At 38.3% G+C, this 20,233-nt stretch overlaps 1 protein-coding gene across 4 annotated transcripts in view; it reads right to left on the minus strand.

Annotated features, from left to right (window-relative positions):
• Positions 1 to 15,087: 15,087 nt before the first annotated feature.
• The window catches only part of TMEM45B (transmembrane protein 45B), a 41,005-nt gene continuing 35,859 nt past the window's right edge, over positions 15,088 to 20,233 (minus strand). For 3 of the 4 annotated variants that reach the window (XM_031960902.1, XM_031960901.1, XM_031960903.1), the window contains 3 exons: positions 19,173 to 19,357; positions 18,524 to 18,669; positions 17,756 to 18,038 (listed from right to left, as the gene is read on the minus strand). In XM_031960902.1, the coding sequence (XP_031816762.1) occupies positions 17,927 to 18,038; positions 18,524 to 18,669; positions 19,173 to 19,357 (443 nt within the window). In that variant the 3' untranslated portion in view covers positions 17,756 to 17,926. Of the gene's footprint in view, positions 18,039 to 18,523; positions 18,670 to 19,172; positions 19,358 to 20,233 lie in introns of all 4 variants that reach the window. The other variant, XM_031960900.1, reaches the window with a different exon arrangement.

Consider the following 20,233-nt stretch of genomic DNA (forward strand, 5'->3'; position numbering starts at 1 on the left):
TTCACTAGGGAATTCAAGATAAAAGGGAAAAATAGAGCTCTGTGTCTGTGTGTGTGTGCTTTGCATTTTGTGTTCCGTGTTAAAAAGTTAACAAGCTTGTAAGAGAGAAGAATTCAACCTCTGTGTTACAGACTTAGAAAAATATCAGACTGAATTGTTGGGAGTGGGAATTTATTCAGAGTAGTAATTCTTTCAGAGTGGTTCAGAATGTATTGCTCTTAAATCATGAAAAAGTAATTTGGGAACTAATTTGGCCTTCTCTCTCTCTCCCTCTGTCTCTGACTGACTGCATTCTCTGTGAAGGCAGAGAGATGCACTAAAAGGGTTTGAAAGTTTAGAGAAGCTCTGTTTGGATTCTGGGAGGAAAGAATGTTCAAGGTGAAATAAAGTTCTCTCCAGGGGAGGAGGTCCTGGGAAAAGCTCCTAGTCTGTTTTGTTGATTTAAAGGCTCTGTTAAGTTTTAAGGACGATGATTAAGAAATTTGGAAATTGGTTATTTTAATGTTACTTAGTATAAAATTTGCTTGTGATTTTAAACTTTTTAACCTGATGTACTAATTTGTAAGTAAGGAAAAACTGGACTGAAGAGTTTTCAGAGCCTGCTAGAATAAAGGACAATAAAACCTTACCTGATTGAAACTCAGACAGGAGAAAAACATTTGATTAGGAACTTTGGGATGATTCAGAAATTATTGGGAAATAATTTTGCTATTGCCTTTACATGCTAGATTTGTTTATTCTTAGTATAAGATCTTGGAATTTGTTTGAATATTGATACCTTTATTACTAAAGAGGAAAAAGAAAGAAATTCTGTCTATTTTAAGAATGGGAAAAAAACAGCCTGCTCTAGTTAGAGGGGGGGAAAAAGCAATAAAATTCAAGCTTAGGCTGGCCTGGGCAATAAAAATCTCTGGAGATAAGATGCTAATTGCTGTGAGAAGAAATCTGGCAGAAGAAAGAAAAAAACAACTTTTAAAAACAGCTGTATTTAGTTTGATTCAGTATGTTACCTTCTAAAACATATTGGGTAATTTGTTAACACTGTAAGTTATGTTTTATGGAGTTATCTAGCTATTTGCTATATTGTGAATCTTAAAATTTTTGAAGGAAACTGGAAAGAAGAATGCAAGTGATTTAGGGAAGATTGATTTGTAGGACCAATTAAAGGTTTGGATGATTTTAGGGAATAAGAGAAGGTATTGGTAAGGTATTTGGGAGTAGGAAGAAAAGGTGGGGGAGGGAGAAACAGGAAGAGGATCCTTTGTCTTCAGAGGTAAAGATTAAACTATCCCCTCTCCCCCTACTTTCTGCTATTTTAGCAATGGAGCATCTAGTTAGGAAAGTTTTTGGAGATTGTTTAAGACATGTAGCAAGCAAGAAAGAGAAAGTTGGGAAGTGTGGTAGACTTGGGAAGCAACTTGATATTGGGAGAAAGTAAATAAACTGCCTAAATCTTGAGAAGTATTCCTATGTAGGAAATTGAGTGGGGGAAGGGCAGCAGTGGAAAGGGGCCTTTGTTCATGCTGCAGCTGCACTGCTGAAGAAAGCAGTCTAATCTTTTAAAAGGACAGGCTGCTCTCATAGAGTGTTAATTGATTGAATATTTATTTCTTTGAAACATAATGGTTTTCTTGTTTAAGGATAGGATCATAAATGTGATCTATAGTTTGAAAGGATTATTTCAAAAAGTTTAATTGATGTTTTTAAGAACTTTTCAGATTCTTTTATGTGAAAATAGGAAGTTTTAATTGACTGTATTGATGCCAATTATTTAAAGGGACTCCAAGTATAACAGTTTTTGCCTTTGTCCTTTTGAAAATGTTTTTGTTATGGACAGTATGTAGTTTGGGATTTTTCTGTATATTGGGTATTTTAAAAGCAAAATGATTGATATAATATTCAATTTATGGAACATCTACTTGGGTATGTAAGAATTGTGTGAATATTTTGGGATAAATTTCTTACTGTTAAAAGTCTAACAATATGTAGATAATCTCCTTGTGGCAGGGAGGAAAAAAGAGTGATCTTGTCCAAGTCACTATCAGTTTGTTAAATTATTTAGGAACACAGGGACTGAGAATTTCTTAAGACAAATTGAAATTTGTGAAATGTGAGGTAAAATATTTAGGTCATTGTATAAGTTAGGGGTCCTCAAACTACGGCCCACAGGGCCAGATGCGGCAGCTGAGGACATTTATCCCCCTCACCCAGGGCTATGAAGTTTCTTTATTTAAAGGCCCACAAAACAAAGTTTTTGTTTTTACTATGGTCCGGCCCTCCAACAGTCTGAGGGACAGTGAACTGGCCCCCTATTTAAAAAGTTTGAGGACCCTTGAAGGGAAAAAGAAATTAGATCCTGTAAATTACTTGAGGGAAAGAATGGAAACAGTAAAGGTAAGGGATTGTCACACAGGGCATTGGTCACTGAAATTTTAACCAATCTTATGTTACCTAAGAACATTGCAGTGATTCATGTGCAGGGGCATCAAAGAGGACATTCATTTGAGACAAGGGGAAACTGCTTAGCGGATGAGGAGGTGAAATGTTCTGGAGAAGAGGAATCTGTAAGTCTGGAGGAGATGATGGTGCTAATTCTGGCATTTCCACCTTCAATGCCTCCACCTTCCCTTACCCCATAAGAGAAGCAGGAAATCCAAAGCCTTGGCGCTCAGGAGGATAAAGAGGGGCACTGGTTCCTCCCAGACGGCAGAGAGGTACTGACCACAGAGGTTATGAGACATGTGCTCCAACATTTACATCAGGGCAGTCCTTGGGGTATCCGAGACCTGTGTGATGTGGTGCTGACTAAGTTGGTGGCATTGGCTTGTACACAATAGCAGGCAACTTGCCAGCGGTTGTTTTGTTTGTCAAAGGCTGAATAGGGTGACCCAACGACAAGTCCAAAAAGGAGGAAGGCTCCCTGGTATCAGGCCTTTGCAAAGCATTCAAGTGAAATTTACCAAGTGGACTTTACCAAGCTGCCATCAGTGGGGCGTCTCAAATACCTGTTGGTTGTAGAGGACCATCTGACCTTATGGGTGGAGGCCTTCCCCCTTGCCTGGGAAACTGCCTCAGTAATCGTAAAAGTACTTCTTGAGCATATCATTCCAGGGTATGGGTTGGTGGAGCAGATAGATTTGGACCAAGGCACCCGTTTCACGGCTAAGATCCTCCTATCTGTGGCCCAAGCTCTAGAAATATCCTGGAATTTACATACCCCATGGCATCCACCCTCATCAGGTAAAGTGGAAAGGATGGATAAGGAAATTAAACAGCAACTGACTAAATTGGCTGAGACACAATTGTCCTGCACCAAGTGCCTTCCCCTTGCCTTATTAAGAATAGACCAAAACCCCAAAGGAATGTGGGATTATCACCTTATGAATTATTGTATGGTCCCTTATCCAAAAGGGATTCAAAATTCTTCCTTGGAGCCAATATTTGAGACCAAGGATTTGTTTTTAGGGAAATGTCATGTCTGTACTGTAACATCTGAAAACTTTACAACTAAAAGGGCTTATTACTCAGACTCCTCCCTTAGGATTCACAGGGAATAAGTTCTAGCTTGGAGACCGGGTCCTGGTTCGAATGTAGAAGGAGGATAAGCTGACCCTGAGCTGGAAAGGACCGTTCCAGATCCTCTTGACATCAGATATAGCAGTACTACACAGGAAAGAGGGTGAGCATACCAGAATTAAAGGACTGGTAGACACTCCGAGGGTGTGGACTTCCAAACTGAATCCAGAGAACGAGCTGAGACAAACATTGAAAAGGAACTGATGAACTGTGCATGTGAAATCTTGATAGTGGTATTGATCTGGGGTACCTTATTGGGGCACTGCCTAAATCAAACAGGTGCAGGGCCATCGACGGGAGACAATAAGTGCGAATGAACCTTTTACTCATTGACCAGAGAGGGTAGATATTATATATTGTGGTGAGCATAGAACTAGATGGAGCAAGTCAAATATTGTTTATAATGATGGGTCAGTGCTTAATTGTGTCTACCAGTATTCATTACGGGATAATGAGGACAAACTGGTGATGCTAATGGGTGGGGGAGCTGCCTGGCCCCCAGCACAGATTATTAATGGCCCCCAGCACAGATTATCAAGGGATATGGACCAGTGACATGAGCCCAATATGGTAGTTGGGGATATCAGATACCAATATATATGTATATTAAACAGATTAATTCAACTGCAAGCAGTCTTAGATGTAACAACTAATCAGACTGATCAGGCTCTTAATCTATTAGTTGATCAAGCCACCCAGACAAGAAAAGTGATTTTATAACATAGATTAGTTTTAGATTATCTGTTAGCAGAAGAAGGAAAGGTCTGTGGGAAACAAAACCTGTCTACCTCTTGTATGCAAATTGATGACAATGGACAGGTAGTAAAAGAAATTACTAAGGGCATTTGCAGGATAGTTCATGAGCCTGTATAAGTTTGGAAATCTCCCTTCACAAATAGCTGGTGGTCTTGGTTTGATGGCTGGTGGAAATAGCTCTTATAATATGGACTTATTGCAATCAGTGGTAATATTTTGTTGCAACTATGTTTACCCTGTATAATTACATAGGTAACAAGAATAATTCAAAGATCATTGTCAAGAATCTTACATATAGAGGATGCCATTAAAATGATGATTTTACAGAAAGAGGGATGGGAAGCAGTAATAGGAGATGAACCAGATGAGGAGATTAACAAGAAATATGTAGAGATGTTAATTGAATTTGACCACAATGTAAGTTCTTCATGAAGAAATAATATATATGTATATATATATATATATATATATAATATATATTTATGAATAACAGGAGGGATTGTGTGGAAAGGTGAAGGACTTACAGATGAAGCACATATTGATCAGAGACTGTTAGGTAAAGTAGATCAAGCCTATAGGCCTCAGTTTTGGCTTCTCTGGAGTAACGTGATTTTTAGGTAAGGCCTGGACTACATTCCATTGTCCAAAGAAGGGATACATCACCTCATCTATTGCATTCCACTGACCAACTAGGGGAACAGTAGACTTATGTGACCAATCACAACATATAGAGGGTGGGATTTTGTAAGTTCTTTGTCTGAAATGTATAAAAGCTGTAAACATTTTCAAGGCTCTGGCCCTATCCTGCTGTGAAATTTGGCTCACAGACCAGGATGGGGTCTGCTTCTCAAGATTCTAATAAATAATTCTACTTTCTATGAGTGATCTCTGTAGTAGTCAATTTGGGTAGGTCTTTTTGTCCCAAACAGAGGCAATAATCTCTGGAAGATTTATACCTCTTTAAGAGCTTTCCTTGAAATAGTATAATTTTCAACCAAATATCACCATGACCTTCCACAAGCCTTTTTGATTGAAATGAAGTATTTCCTCAATATTAAAGGCCTTGGTCAAGTCCATCAATGTTGTGCACACACTTTTGTTCTGCTCCTGGCATTTCTCCTGGACTTGCTGGGCAGCAAATGCCTTATTAATTATTCCTCTGCCATTTCTGAAGCCACACTAGTTCTTGGGTAGATGACTGTCTTCCAGGTGAAGGATCAGTCAATTAAGAAGGACTCTGGCAAAAATCTTGCTGGCAGTGAGTAAGAGAGAGACCCCTCCTATAATTTTCACAGTACAGCCTCCTTTATAGAAATGGACAATGGAGGCATCCTTGAACTCCTGGAGAATAAGCACCTCTTACCATATAACCTGAAAAATTTCAGTCACCTTCTGTTTGAGCAGTAGACATTGCACTTTGTAGATCTCTCTGAGATAGAATCAGCATAGGTATTTTTCCACATAAGTTGAGCCTAATGGCAAGAAGTAGTACAAGGACACTCTGAAGATCTCTTTGAAAAACTTTAATATCATTTGTGAGACATATGAAAGATACTAGCACACAAAGCAAAATTGCAGTAGGAATGTGAGTTGTGCAAATCTAGAGACATGTTCTAATGAACTCTTTGTATCCTACCTATGGTAAAGTCTTCTGAACTTGTAATGGATTGATCAACTACAATAGAACCCCACTGTGTCCTGACCCCAACATTGGCCCAACAGCAATTTTTTAAAATAGCTTTTTCTTTACAAGTTATATGCATGGGTAATTTTATAGAATTGACAATTACTAAACCTTTTGTTTCAATTTTTCCCCTCCTTCCCCCCACCTTCTCCCCTAGATGGCAGGATAATCAATACATGTTAAATATATTAAAGTATAAATTGAATACTAAATAAGTATACATGTCCAAATCGTGATTTTGCTGTACAAAAAGAATTGGACTCTGAAATATTGTACAATTAGCCTGTGAAGGAAATAAAAAATGCAGGCGGGCAAAAATATAGGGACTGGGAATTCAATGTAATGGTTCTTAGTCATCTCCCAGAATTCTTTTGCTAGGCGTAGTTGGTTCAGTTCATTGTTGCTCCATTAGAACTAATTTGGTTCATCTCATTGCTGAAGATGGCCAGATCCATCAGAATTGATCATCATATAGTATTGTTGTTGAAGTATATAATGATCTCCTGGTCCTGCTCATTTCACTCAGCATCAGTTCGTGTAATTCTCTCCAGACCTTTCTGAAATCATCCTACCAACAACAATTTTCAACTGATACTGTATTATTTTCTAGTTACTTGGAATTCAAACATTGTTAACATTCTCTTGGATCACTTTGATTAAAAATAGACTTGTCCCTAATAAAGGTTGTAGAAACAAGAGTTTAGATTACAAAAGATCTTGTGTGTTAGTGTGAAAGAGGTGGAGGTGGGAGGGAAACAGTAGTGAAGAACAGACTTTGAAGACAAGTAAGAATGATATTTATGATCTATGTCAAAATAATAAGATCTTAAGAGGATGTTATTTTCAGTCATGTCTGACTGTTACTCCATTTGGGGTTTTCTTGGCAAAGATACTAAAGTGATTTACTGTTTCCTTCTCCAGCTCATTTTACAGGTGAGGAAACTGAACAGAGTTAAGTGACTTGGCCAGGATCACACTGCTGGCAAGTGTCTGAGGCCAGATTTGAACTTAGGAAGAGGAGTCTTCCTCATTCCTGGCCTGGCATTCCATCCACTACACTACCTAGCTGACCTTAAGAGGATAAGCATGTCTTTCTAAATGTCTCTCCTCTCAATGGGCAATGGAACAAGTGACAGCTAGCTCTAGATCTGTTTTCTCTCACTGTCTCTGTCTTTCTTACCTCCCTTTCTCTCTTCTACCATCTTTCCATCCTTAAGTTGCGAAGCCTGCAACATTTACCATTTCTATAATTTTTTTCCATTTTGTTCAGTGATAGGGATTTTACTATTACAGGAAATTCCTTGGTGGAGAAACTCCCTCTATCAGTGTAGGTTAGCATCTTTTCTGTAACTTAAGAGAACAGAACGTGTCCTAGAGCATTCTGAGGTTGAGTGATTTGCTCAAGAGTCACAGAGGTAGCATAAGCCAGTAGCAGAATTTGGGCCCAAGTTGTCTTGACTTCAAGGCTGTCATGGAAATCACTTATTCTTTGTGATTTAGAGCAAAGTTTCATAATATTTGAGATCTATAAAAATTATGAATCAGATATGTTATTTATAATCTTCAGAATGTAGAAAAAAAGATTTTTTTCAAAAATAGTATTGCGAATTCTTTAGACAAAAACAATTTGGCAAGTTCATAAGAAAATTGCTTTCCTGAGATAGATGTCAGCACAATCTTTCATAAATCTGAAAAGCTCCCTTCCCCCAACTACAAATATCCAGATACTTTTTTTGTAGTGAACGATACTTGGAGTAATTATATCATCTGGTGTTGAAATACACAGGAGCCACTGACAGTGGCTGCTGGAGATCCAACTCAGAATGGATCTCCTCTTGTGAGAGAAAGATACAAGGAGACTGAGAAGCAGTTGCTGTTCTCTGACCTGACTGAGAGGCTGTTGCATTGTCTGACTTCTCTCCTCTTTCCTCTGCCTCCAATTTATCTCATTCGCAGTCCACAAGCAACACCTATGTCAACAAAGGATGCCCTGCAACTCCTTCAGATGCTATGATCCACAGCTGTGGAGACTCTCGGAGAATTGACCTACCCCTTAACAACCTGGGACTTAGAAAACTTTACTATGCAAAGATCCTTGTGGAAACAATATGCAATAGGCCTTACCATGTATATGATTACTAGTTCAGTCTTCCCATATGTACATGATACATGGAAAGAGAATTTTTTTTCAGTTAAAAAATTAACTGAAAATTTCAGTTTTCACATTTACTCAGGTCAGTTTGAAATGTTTTGGTATTTTTGTTTTCTTTCTGAAAAGAGCTTTATCATCTCCCTAATTAAATTATATACCAAAATTATGTGGATCATTGTTTACTTTGATACTTCCATAATGTTTTATTCCTTTTTTAGGAATAAAAGGGTAATATTATTTCATAACTCTAGTTATAAGAAATACTAAGTTGTGACTTAATTTCATTGGTAATGTCAGTGACACAACAATGTTAGTCTAGAGATAGTAAAGACTCTGATGGTTCATAAGCTGTAGGACAAGTCTATGAAGTCTAGAAGAAGTAGTCGCTGAAATACAAAGGATAGGAACCTAAGGAGAGAGTAACAATGTTATATTAGAGTTTGTGATCTACAAGAAGTGGAATGCTGTCTGCTTTTTGTTATTCAGTCATGTCCAACTCTTTGTGATCCTGTTTGGCAAACTAGAGGGGTGTTATGTGTTGACTTTTTTGTTGCTTTGACACTGGATGGTGATATTGTAATGAAGTCTCATGAGTTTGGTGGAAATATTGAAGCTGTTGAATGAAGATGAATTATGTGATTTAAGATTTAAGATGAAATATACTCAAGTTAGACTTTGATGTTTATTTGCTTCTTTTATATGATTATTATGGGCAATCACTAATCATTTGATTCACTACCAAAAAATCCCAAAAGGAAGCAGCGCGCGCACACACATATAATATATATATTATTCCACAAGAAGTGGAATGCTGTCTGCTTTTTGTTATTCAGTCATGTCCAACTCTTTGTGATCCTGTTTGGCAAAGATACTAGTATGGTTTGTTATTTCCTTCCCAGCTCATTAGGAAACAGATCACAGAGTAAAGGTCTGAGATCAGATTTGAAGTCCAGTTCTGTGCTGTATCTGTTGTGCCATCTATTTGCCCTTCATTATCTCATAGATACCCCAAATTGCTATGTAGGATATGTTCAGGGAAGACGTTTGGTGTGAGGGCTGCTGAACCCTTTTCAGGACTACTTTCCATTTTTGGTGTCTACAAGATCCACTTAACTCTCACCAGTGACTCCAAAAAGCTGTAACAGGGACCACACCCCAGTAAACTGTTTCGGGATATGGGCTAAACCAGGTTGAGGTTAACTGAGGGATCTCAAATCCATCATTGAGTTGTGGGGTATCTACTCCAAACTAGTGAAGACTTCTCTTGGTAGGACTGGCAAATGAGAACAATTTATTCCAATGACCATGAAAACAGCTGAAGCAGTGCTGTGAAGTGTTTAGAACTTAGTTAACATCAGATACCTACAAGCAGTAGACACATTACATACACACACACACACATACATACATACATATATATGTATATACATACACATATATATATATATATATATTTATAAAGAGAAGAGAGAGAGGCTGATGACTTTGTGCAACTCTACCTGACTTAAATATGATTTATGCATGAATCAAAAGATATCACCCATACTATTTTATCATTTTCATCTAAAGTCCTATTGGAGCAGGCTAGTAATGAAACAGCAAGTATGGATATACTGGGAACTGTAGTCACAGCCTTGTACTCAGGCAGCCCAGGTCATGTCATTTTCTCAGTGGAAGCAACAGTGGGATTCAGAAGCCTTCTGAGTGTATGAGCAGCCTTTCAGGGACTGCAAAGCTCACCTGATGTGAAGAAGGGACTAGAAAAGATGCCCTAAAAAGTGTCTGCTTACCCAACTTGGCCTGTTTACCATGGCAGGTGAGGATCCCATCTTGAGGTTGAAATAGAAAAAATGTACAAAAACTGCGAAGATGATTCTACTCATCATCAGTACATTGAAAGTGTGCACACAAATAGACAGTACAAAATCCAATAGATCTGAAAGATGAATAGCTCTGGTTATGAGAGAACTCAGCTGGTATCACATCCAAATAGTAGCCTTGAGTGAAATAAGGCTGGCAAAAGAAGACCAGCTTAAAGACGTCAATTTTTAGAGTGACCACAGTAAAGGGGAGTGCCATGAAGCTGGCATAAGTTTTGCAATCAAAACTTATCTAGTATGTATACCTCCCAAAAGGAGCAAATGACAGCTTCATGACAATGCAATTGTCATTTGCAGGAAAATGCCACATCAATATCATCTGTGCTATCTGTACCTATGCTGTCACCATGGTGAACCCTGATGAGGTCAAAGAAAAATTTTATGAAGACTTGAAGACCCTTATCATTGATGTGCCAAAAAGGGACAAGATATAAATCAGGGTGACTTTAATGCTACAGTAGACTCAGACTACCAGACATAACAGGTAGTCCTTGGGAGGATTGGAATTGGAAACAGCAATAGCAATGGTCACTTTAGTACCAGAGACTTGTTCATCTCATGACCTTATCCCCAGCATTTAGGTAAACATCCATTTACTTAAATGAGATAAAACTTTGTGGATGTACCCATATAGCAAACATAGGCATTTAGGAGACTATGAAATTGTAAGGGGAAGAGACAGATGTGAGAATGACAAAGGCAATGTGTGATGGGTCTCTGGTGCTGGATTGATCATAGACTTAAACTCTTTAAGTTAAATATTTGCATTCAACAAAAGCAACAGCTTCAAGGTAAAATGATTATCAGAAGACTTAATGACAAAAGATTAAAATACTTCTCTAAGTGGGAACAGTTCCATGCGAATTTGGAGGGGAAATTGAGTCGACAAATGACTGGCAACAGCAGAGCAGAAAAAGAGTGGACAATTTTCAAAGATTTGGTATCCAGCAAGGCATTTGCTCATTTGGATCAGAACACTTCCAAACATCAAAAGTGGCTTGATGAAAATGGGGAAATTCAGAAGCTGCTAAATGAAAAATGAGAACTCCATAGCGTTTACTATCAGAATAGTTCATCTTTTAGAAGGCAGCATTTAACTCCATCAAAAGAGTACGAGTGAAGGTTAGAGAAATGCAGAATTCTTGGCTCAATAAGGCGACAAGTGAAATTCAGTTTTATGCCGATAGTGACAATCCATAGTTCTTTTATGATGCCCTGAAGGTTATTTATGAGCCAAAGACATAGTACATCACAACTACTCAGTGCTGATGGAATCACATTGATTACTGGCAAGGACATGATCCTGGAAAGATAGGTTGACCACTTCCATAGTGTTCTCCACAGACCATCATAAATCAATGTTGAAGCTACTGACTTTTTACCTCAGGTCAAAGTCAATCTTTCTCTAGGCAAATTTCCAACTGAAGAGGAGGTTTTGAATGCCATTAGATTTCTCTCCTGTGGTAATCATCTGGTGCTGATTGTAGTCCAGCTGGGATTTACAATTTGGGGGTTCCATTGTTCATAGAAAAGCTGACTACAATTTTCTGGGTTTTATGAAAGCAAGAGGAGGTTATCCCTGAGAAGTTCAAGAATGCCTCCATGGTCCATTCCTATAAAGAAAATGGAAAACAGACTGACCTGTGATAATCACAGAAGGATCTCTCTCTTAGTCATTACTGGCATAGTTCTTGCTAGAGTACTCCTTACTGGGCTGATGTTTTACTTGGAAGATAGCCATCCATCCAAGAGCCAGTGTGGCTTCAGAAATGTCCAAGGAACAATTGATATGCTGTTTTCTGCTTGACAAGTGATAAATGCCAGGAACAAAACAGAGATCTGTGTACAATGGGGAAATTCTGCAGAGCACAGGCGCAACACAGGAAGCCATGATGCCAGGGAATCCACTGGGAGGCTCTTAGTCAAAATACAATACTGTTGGCTACTCTGTCCTGATCATAAGCCAGTGGATCAGCAGATTAGCTGTAAGAAATCCAGTGCAAATACAAAAGACAAATAATGAGCCTCTGAACCCCAGAATAAGGCAGGATGTGGCCAGGATGGAAGTCAGTCAGCAGCACTGGCCCAGGGCAGCCTAAAGCAATTGTCACATTTAGAGGAAGCTTGGGATAATCTCCTCTTTGTCCTAAGTGCAGATCTCAATCTTTTTTAAAAAAATGAGCAAAAAAAGCAAAAAGAACTCTGACTATAGATAGCTTTTATGGAGAAAGAGAACAGATCTCAAACCCTGAGAATCCTAAAGACAAATTATCTCCAGATGAAGTCCCAAAGGGGTGATATGACTTGGTCCTCATCTCCAAGACGCTGTTGGAAGAATTCAGAAAGGGTCTTTAAAAAGAGTTAGAAGAAAAATGAGCAAAGGAAATGAGAACTTTACAAGAGAGTTTGGAAAAGGAAAAACAGAAATCTGAAGAAAACTCCTTAAAATAGATCTGATGAAACGGAAAAAGCATGTAACTCCTTATAAAATAAATATGAAAAAAACCCAATTCACTGAAAAACAGAATTTATGCAATGGAAAAAAAATCCAATGAACAAAACAACCTCATTTAAAAGTTCAATTGGCCAAAAAAAAAATAGAAAAGCTAACTAAAGAAAATAATTCACTAAAAATTAGAATTGAACAAATGGAAGTGATGACTCAATGAGACTTGAAAATCAGTTAAAAAAAAAAAACTAAAAAAAAAGGAAAAATAGAAGAAAATGCAAAATACCTCACTGGAAAAACAATTGACCTGGAAAATACATCTAGGAGAGACAATCTAAGAATTATTGGACTTCCTGAAAACCATGATGAAAAAAAAATCTAGACATGGTCTTTTAGGAAATCATCAAGGAAAACTGCCCTGGTATCCTAGAACCAGAGGGTAAAATAGCCTTTGAAAGAATTCACCAATCATCTGCTAAAAGAGACTCCAAAATGAAAACTCCAAGGATAATCATAGCTAAATTTCAGAATTATCAGATGAAGAAATTAAAACCATTTCTAATCATTTAGAAAGGTGCTTCAAATCACTATTGATCAGAGAAATGCAAATCAAGACAACTCTGAGGTATCACTACATACCTTTCAGATTGGTTAATATGACAGGTAAAGAAAATGATGAATTCTGGAGATGATGTGGAAAAACCAGAACACTAATACATTGTTGGTGGAATTGTGAACTGATTCAATCGTTTTGGAGAGCAATTTGGAACTATGTCTGAAGGGCTATCAAAAACTGTGCATATCCTTTGATCTAAGAGTGTTTCTATTGGGCTTGTACCCTAAAGAGATCAAAAAGGAGGGAAAGGAACCCACATATGCAAAAATGTTTGTAACAGCCCTTTTTTGTAATGGCAAGAAACTGGAAACTGAGTAGATCCCCATCAACTGAAGAATAGCTGAATAAGTCATGGTGTATGAATGTTAGGGAATATTATTGTTCTACAAGAAACAATCAGGAAGATGATTTCAGAGAGGCCTGGAGCAGAACTGATGCTAAGTGAAGTGAGCAGAACCAGATTATTATTCACAGCCACAGCAAGATTATATACAATGATCAATTTAATGGATGTGGCTCTTGTCAATAATGAGATGATTCAGGCCAGTTCCAATGGTCTTGTGATGAAGAAAGCCATGAGAGGACTATGGAGACTGAGTGTGGATCACAACATAGTGTTTTCACTCTTTCTTGCATTTTGTTTTCTTGTTTTTTTTCCTTTTTAATCTGGTTTTTCTTCTGATTCTTTTCTAATTCTGATATTTATGGAAATATGTGTAGAAGAATTGCACATGTTTAACATATATTGGATTACTTGCTGTGTAGGGGAGGAGGTGGAGGGAAAGGAGAGAAAAAATTAGAACACAAGGTTTTGTAAGGGTGAATGTTGAAAGCTATTCATGCATATATATATATATATATATATATATATATATATATATATATATATATATATTTAAAAGCTTTTTTAAAAAAGGAGGTTGGCACATACATTGCTAGAGCTAGCTTAGTATTTGGGAGGCTCCAAAGAAAAGTGTGAAAGAGCAGAGAATTAGACAGGATTACCAAACAGAAGGTCTACAGAAACATTGTGCTGACCTCTTTGTTGTATGCCTGTGAAACCAGGATAGTATATCAGCACCATACTGGGAAACTGAGTAATTTTCATTTGAATTGTTTTAGGGAGATTTTGAAGATTACCTGGCAGGTTTTTTCTTGAACTAAAAACTGCCAAACATTCAAACTACTGCCAAGAATACAACTCTGATGGTCTGGCCACATTGTTCGAATATCAGATGCTTGCCTAAAAATCTATTTTATGGAGACCTCATACAAGAAAGTACTCACATGATTGTCAGAAGAAGTTATATAAGGATACTCTTAAGATTTTTCTTAAGATCTTTGGAATTGATTGCATGATCTGGAAGACAATGGCTCAGGACTTCCCAGCATGGTGTACTCTCATCAATGAAAGGTACTTTCTCTATTAGCAAAGCTGAACTGAAGTAGCTCAAAAGAAATGAGATGCACCCATTTAGAGAATCCACCCCAAATGTTCACATGGACTGTTTGTGCCTGACCTGTGGCACAAATTCTAAGCTTGTATTGGTCTGATCATCCACAGTCCTTGACCTCCACATTCTGACATCATTTTCATCTTTTTCAAGGATAACAATAAAACCTCAAATTAAATTTAACCACTATGTAATTTGGATGGTGTAGACTTTTTTTCTTCTTCTGCAGACAACCTGTGAAATCTTTCCATTGGAATGTCATTTTCTGTGTTCAGAAGTTCTGGGAAATTCTCTTATATTATTTTCTCTATTACAGTGTTTTGTTTTTGTTTTTTTGTCTTGTCTTGTCCTGTCCTTCCGGGAGACTTAGAATTCTTATATATCTCTACGCATTTTATCTTTGAGATCAGTACATTTTGTTTGTATAGTGAATATATTTTATTTTAATGTAGTTTTGTTTTGCTTCTCTTCTTCTAAGATAAATATTTTACTTCTGTGTTTTTGCATTCCCAATCTATGGTTGCCTCTTTGTTTTTGTTTTTTTTGTCAGGCTTGCCATTGCAAGTTCCAGTTCTTCTATTCTGTGCATTATTTTTTCTGTGCAAGCCATCAATTGTGCTCTTAAATTCTCATTTCTTTTTCAAACCACTCAGGGAACAGTGTGCTGTGGTTCCATGTTCTTCTCACATTCCACAGGGTTCTCTGTGTCATCAAGAGGAGGATCATTTTTCCTATGTTTTGCAATTCTAGGTTCCTGAACGTTTTTTACAAGATCTAGAATCCGTATCTCCTTCTATTATTATGGCTTTCCTTGTTATTTGCTTGTGTTGAAGGTCTTTGATTTTTCTTTTTCTTGAAATTTCAGTCTTCCAGTTCCCACTTCCTTATTTCCCTAGTCATTCACTTTCTAAATGTCTCTCCTCTGGGTTTGATTTACCTAAGGGGTAAATCTCAAAGCGACCCAGGCTCTGCCATAGCTGAATAATTCATGGTTCACCAGCCTACGTCTCTGCCCCAAATAATTTTTGGATGGAAAGAATTGTCCCCAGATTAATGCTGTGATGGTTTCCTCTGGCTTAGTCTAGTGCCATACAACCTTCATACACACAATGTTCTATTGTCATGTCCTATCTTGTTCCCTTTCTTCCTTAGTTCTTTGGCCCAGCACTGGCAGTTCTGAGCTTTGCAGCACTGGTACTATGGGCTTGTTTGTCCCAGGACTAGCTTTTCTGGTATTACGGAGTTGTTTCCCTGGTTCAGAGCTTTGCCGTACTGTAACTATAGAGTTATGGTTCTTGACAGGTTTTTATTTCTGAAAGGTTGTGGTAGAGTTATTACTGCCAAATTTCTAGAGTCTGCAGCAGTATCTTCATGGCACTGGAAAGAGGGAAGGGGGGCTCGTAATGGGGGAGGGATTGTTGCATGCTCTGACCCATGTGTTGAGTTCTTCATTCTACTAATGTCTCCTCCTTCCCAGTGTCATGGGTGGGAGGGAAAGGGGATTAAGTTAGTTTGAGGTCACTGAGTGTAAATTCATGGGATATTTTGTTTTCTTTAACTGTATTTGGCATTATGGGTGCCCTAGGCTTTCAGGACTGCTGAAGTTGCTTTGCCTTTCACATATAATTTCCGTTTTGAAGAGGTATGAGAGATTATGGTGATCATAAAAATTCTAGTCTCCCATCTTGCTATTCACATGATCTGGAATCTTAGGCCTTCTCTTCTACACTATTTTACTTGGTGATGACATTTATTCCCCTGGTTTTAATTATATCTCTATATTGATGATTTTCAAATATATTTATCTAGTCCTAACTCTCTACTGATCTATCTGTGTCTTGCATCTATAGTTGCCTTTTAGACATCCTATATCCATCCATATCAACATGTTCAACACCAACTTCATTGTCTTTCCCCCCTAAAGCCTCTGCCTCTCCCAAACTTCTGTTACAGTTGAGGGCACCATCATTTTAGTTCTCTAGGTGCAAAACCTAACATTCTTAAATTCTCACAGTCTCTTATTCCACCTACTCCTATGACCAATCTGTTTCCATGGTCTGCTGATTTCACCTCTGCGTCTCTTAAATATGGCTTCTTCTCATAAGGCCACCACATTGAGTAGGCCCTCATTGCCCCATGCTTGGACTATTGTTAATAACCTATTGATAGGACTGCCTGCTTTAAGTCTATCCCCATTCTCCATTCAGCCACCAGAGAAATTTCCCTAAAGTGCAGATGTCCATTGGCTCCCTGTCACCATTGGAATCAAACACAAGATCTTGTTTGGTGTTCAAAGCCCTTCATAACTTAGTTCTCACCTATTTTTGCAATTATTCACTGCCAGATGGATATTCTTTGATCCAGGGACACTTGCCTCTTTGCTATTCTATGAACACGTCAATTTATTTCTAGCAATATCCATCTCTAGGGCATTTTCTATGGCTGTCCCCAATGCCTGGAATGCTCTCCCTCTCTATCTTCATCTCTTTGCTTCCTTAGTTAGCATTTTTCAAGTCTCAGTTTAAATTCCATAATTCTACAGGAAGCCTTCCCAACTCCTCTTAATTCTTTTACCTTCCCTTCTTTAATTATTTTCTATTTATCTTTATAAATAGCTTGTTGGTATATATTTGCTGTTATTTCCCCCTAGATTGTGAACTCCTTGAAGTCAAAGAATTTTTTTCCTTCCTCAGCACTTAGCATAGTGTCTAGAACATAGTAGGTGCTTAATAAATGCTTACTGAATGACTGACTAATCTTTGTTTTGAGAGCCCAAATATAATACTTTCTTTTCCCAAACAGCATACTGTGGTTTACTCTTTATATAAATAATTTCTTTAACCTTTGAATACAAATGATACCACACCAATAGAGACTTGGTTTGTAATTTTTTAAAAAATCAACTCACTGAGACATACAGAAGGCCCCTAAGCTGGTCCTGGATAATTGGGAATAAAAATACACATTAGGTAGCCAAACTTTCTATCCCTGAGTATAAATACAATTCCTATTTTTCTACTAGACAAAATAGCCCCTATCCCAATGACTCAGCGAGTCAGAAGGACTAGATGGAGTGCAAAAGGTGTAACCATTTCTGTACTGTGTCTCAGTCCACAAACAAGTGTCAGTGTGTTTTAAGAAGACAAGAATAATTTCAGTCTTTGTCTTTCAAAAGCCAGTGTTCTCCTTTTGGATTCCACAATTTTGCAAAGTATAAGAATGAAGATGGGCAACTGTGAGGGCTGTACATTTCCTGTGAGCTGCACAGTTATTGCATGGCTGAGAATGAGATACATGGAGGGAAGGGAAGGTATCTGCTCCAACTGCTTGTGTTCATAGGTCTCCTCAATCCTTGAGCCTTACTCCTCATCTGTGTCATTCAGAAGTGCTTCATGAAGATTGGAACCTGATGTCAACTTTTGGATCCCAATGTTTTCTTCACCTCTGGATCTCTTCAAACGATTTACTAAACTACAAGAGAGGAGTCATAAGAAATATTAAATCAACCAGAAAAATGAACCTTGGCTTCCACACCAAAGGGAGGAAAAGGAATAAGCATTTGCACCTACTATGTGCCAGGTACTGTGCTAAGCATTCTACAAATATTTCATTTGTTAAGGGGCCTTAAGGAACTTAGGTAGTAAAGAAAAAAAAAATAGAATGTCCACAGTTATTCCTTTCTATCTATCTTTCTTGGGACTCTGGATCTAGAAGAGAATTTGGTGTATATCCATTGCATTGAGGACATGAGAAGCCAGATAAAAACTCTAAACATAGGGTTATTTATGATAGGGGCAAGGTAATAAGAAACACAAATGTTTCCATCTAATAGATTTCTATGGCTGAATGACAAGGGTACCTTGTCCAGGGTAGGAGTTAGACCTGTAAAAAAAAAAGGCTTGGGAGGCAACTAGTAGTGGAGTAGTTGGGTTCGGCATGTTTCCTTTTATACGTACCCACAAACCAGAGAATAGTTGATGGCTACAATGATTATGGCAACCAGGTAGTGCCAGCAGAAACACATGGTGATAAACATGATGTTACTGTGAGATGTTTGGTCCCACGCAGGACCCCCAGAAGGTGGATACAGCACAAAGCCAATCTGGGAAAATCACAGGGAGAAAACCCACATCACCAGTTCATCCTCAGAAACCTGCTGAATATTTGTCCCTAGCACACAAGGACCAATCATCAAAGGCCACCCACTTTTTTATTCTGAAGCTAGCTTTAATTAAGTCTTATTTAAAAGAAAGTTCCAAGGTCACTTCCTTGAGCTGAATAACAATTTATTTGTAACATTCAGAAAAGACAGATGTGTCTTTGATTACTGTCCTCATGGACAAGGTAAATATTGATCGGGTAACTATATGGCTTGCCCAAACTTCTCACTTAGCTGTACAGTGGTAGACTGATTGTAAGTAAGATTCAAATGGGATGGGGACAAGGGATAGGCTTGAACTTCAGTTTGTTGGTACTGCCAAACAGCTGCAGATAGATCTGAGATTCCAGTTGTCATGATTCCTTTAGCCCTCCCCTAAAATGCCTGTCCTTAATTTCCTTGCCCACCATGGGGATCCTACTGCAAGCATTCTCCTGTGGACTTACTTGCCAGAACCAGGAGCCATGGGCAATGCAGAGGCTGGCTCGGAAGAGCTCCAGGACTATATTGTCCCTGAGGAAAACTTCAATCAAGGTGGAAGTGGCTCCTCCAATCACCGTAATTAACAGAAGAAAGTGGATATGCTGGTCCAATGGTAGCCGATTATGGACGTGATAATAGAAGAGAATTCCTGACACAAAACAGAATCACAACCACTAATGAGCTGCCTGTTTCCTCATTCAAGCCTTCACTTGAGCTGCTTCCCAATACCAGTGCCCTTCCCACTCTGCTCTTCTTCAAGTGTCCACTCTTTCTCCTAACACCATCCCAAGCTTGAACTTGCCTAATCAATCCAACCCTTCATTCTTAATCATTTCTTCTCTCTCTTTGTATTTGTTCAAGGAAAAGATTTAATTGAACCTGTATGGTTTTCTTCTTGATCTTATTTACAAGTAGTTGATTTTGTCCCATAACCCCTTAAGTCATGATTCTTTGTCTCTGAACTTAAATCAGAAAGGCTTGTAAATGAGTTAAGTTTTAAAATCCGGCTCTCCTGCCTCAAGTACTTAACTGGAGAATATATGTAAGCACAAAAGGAGGCTAATAGCTTTATATCACCAACCAGTCCTTCAAGGATGTCTGGTTTGCTATGCTAGCCTGCATGTCTAGCAGACATGTCTAGCCTGCTATCTCATAGCTAGACTCAGATAGTGGCAGGGGTTGCTCCCGCCCTGCTCCCCCCCAGTTATCAAGTCTCTAACCAATCATGTGTTTCCTGTGTCTCCCTTCTATAACCAATCATATTGTCCTTTATCCCATGATGTCATCTTCTTTGTTCTGTGCTTCTCAAAACCTATATAAGGAGAACTGTCCTTTTGCTCAGGGTCTTTGGTATAGATGGAGGCAAGCCACTGACCCTTTTATTTGCAGGCAGCATGTGTCTGTTAATAAATGTTAAGTTGCTCAGAGATTTGTCTCAGTTTACCCTTTTGTTAAGACTCAAAGATGACAGCACAAGACTTCGTATAGGGTTGCTACTCTGCCCACTACATTCATGTTCTGGTCA

Source organism: Sarcophilus harrisii, chromosome 3 (assembly GCF_902635505.1).
Source record: "Sarcophilus harrisii chromosome 3, mSarHar1.11, whole genome shotgun sequence".
Classification (NCBI taxonomy): domain Eukaryota; kingdom Metazoa; phylum Chordata; class Mammalia; order Dasyuromorphia; family Dasyuridae; genus Sarcophilus; species Sarcophilus harrisii.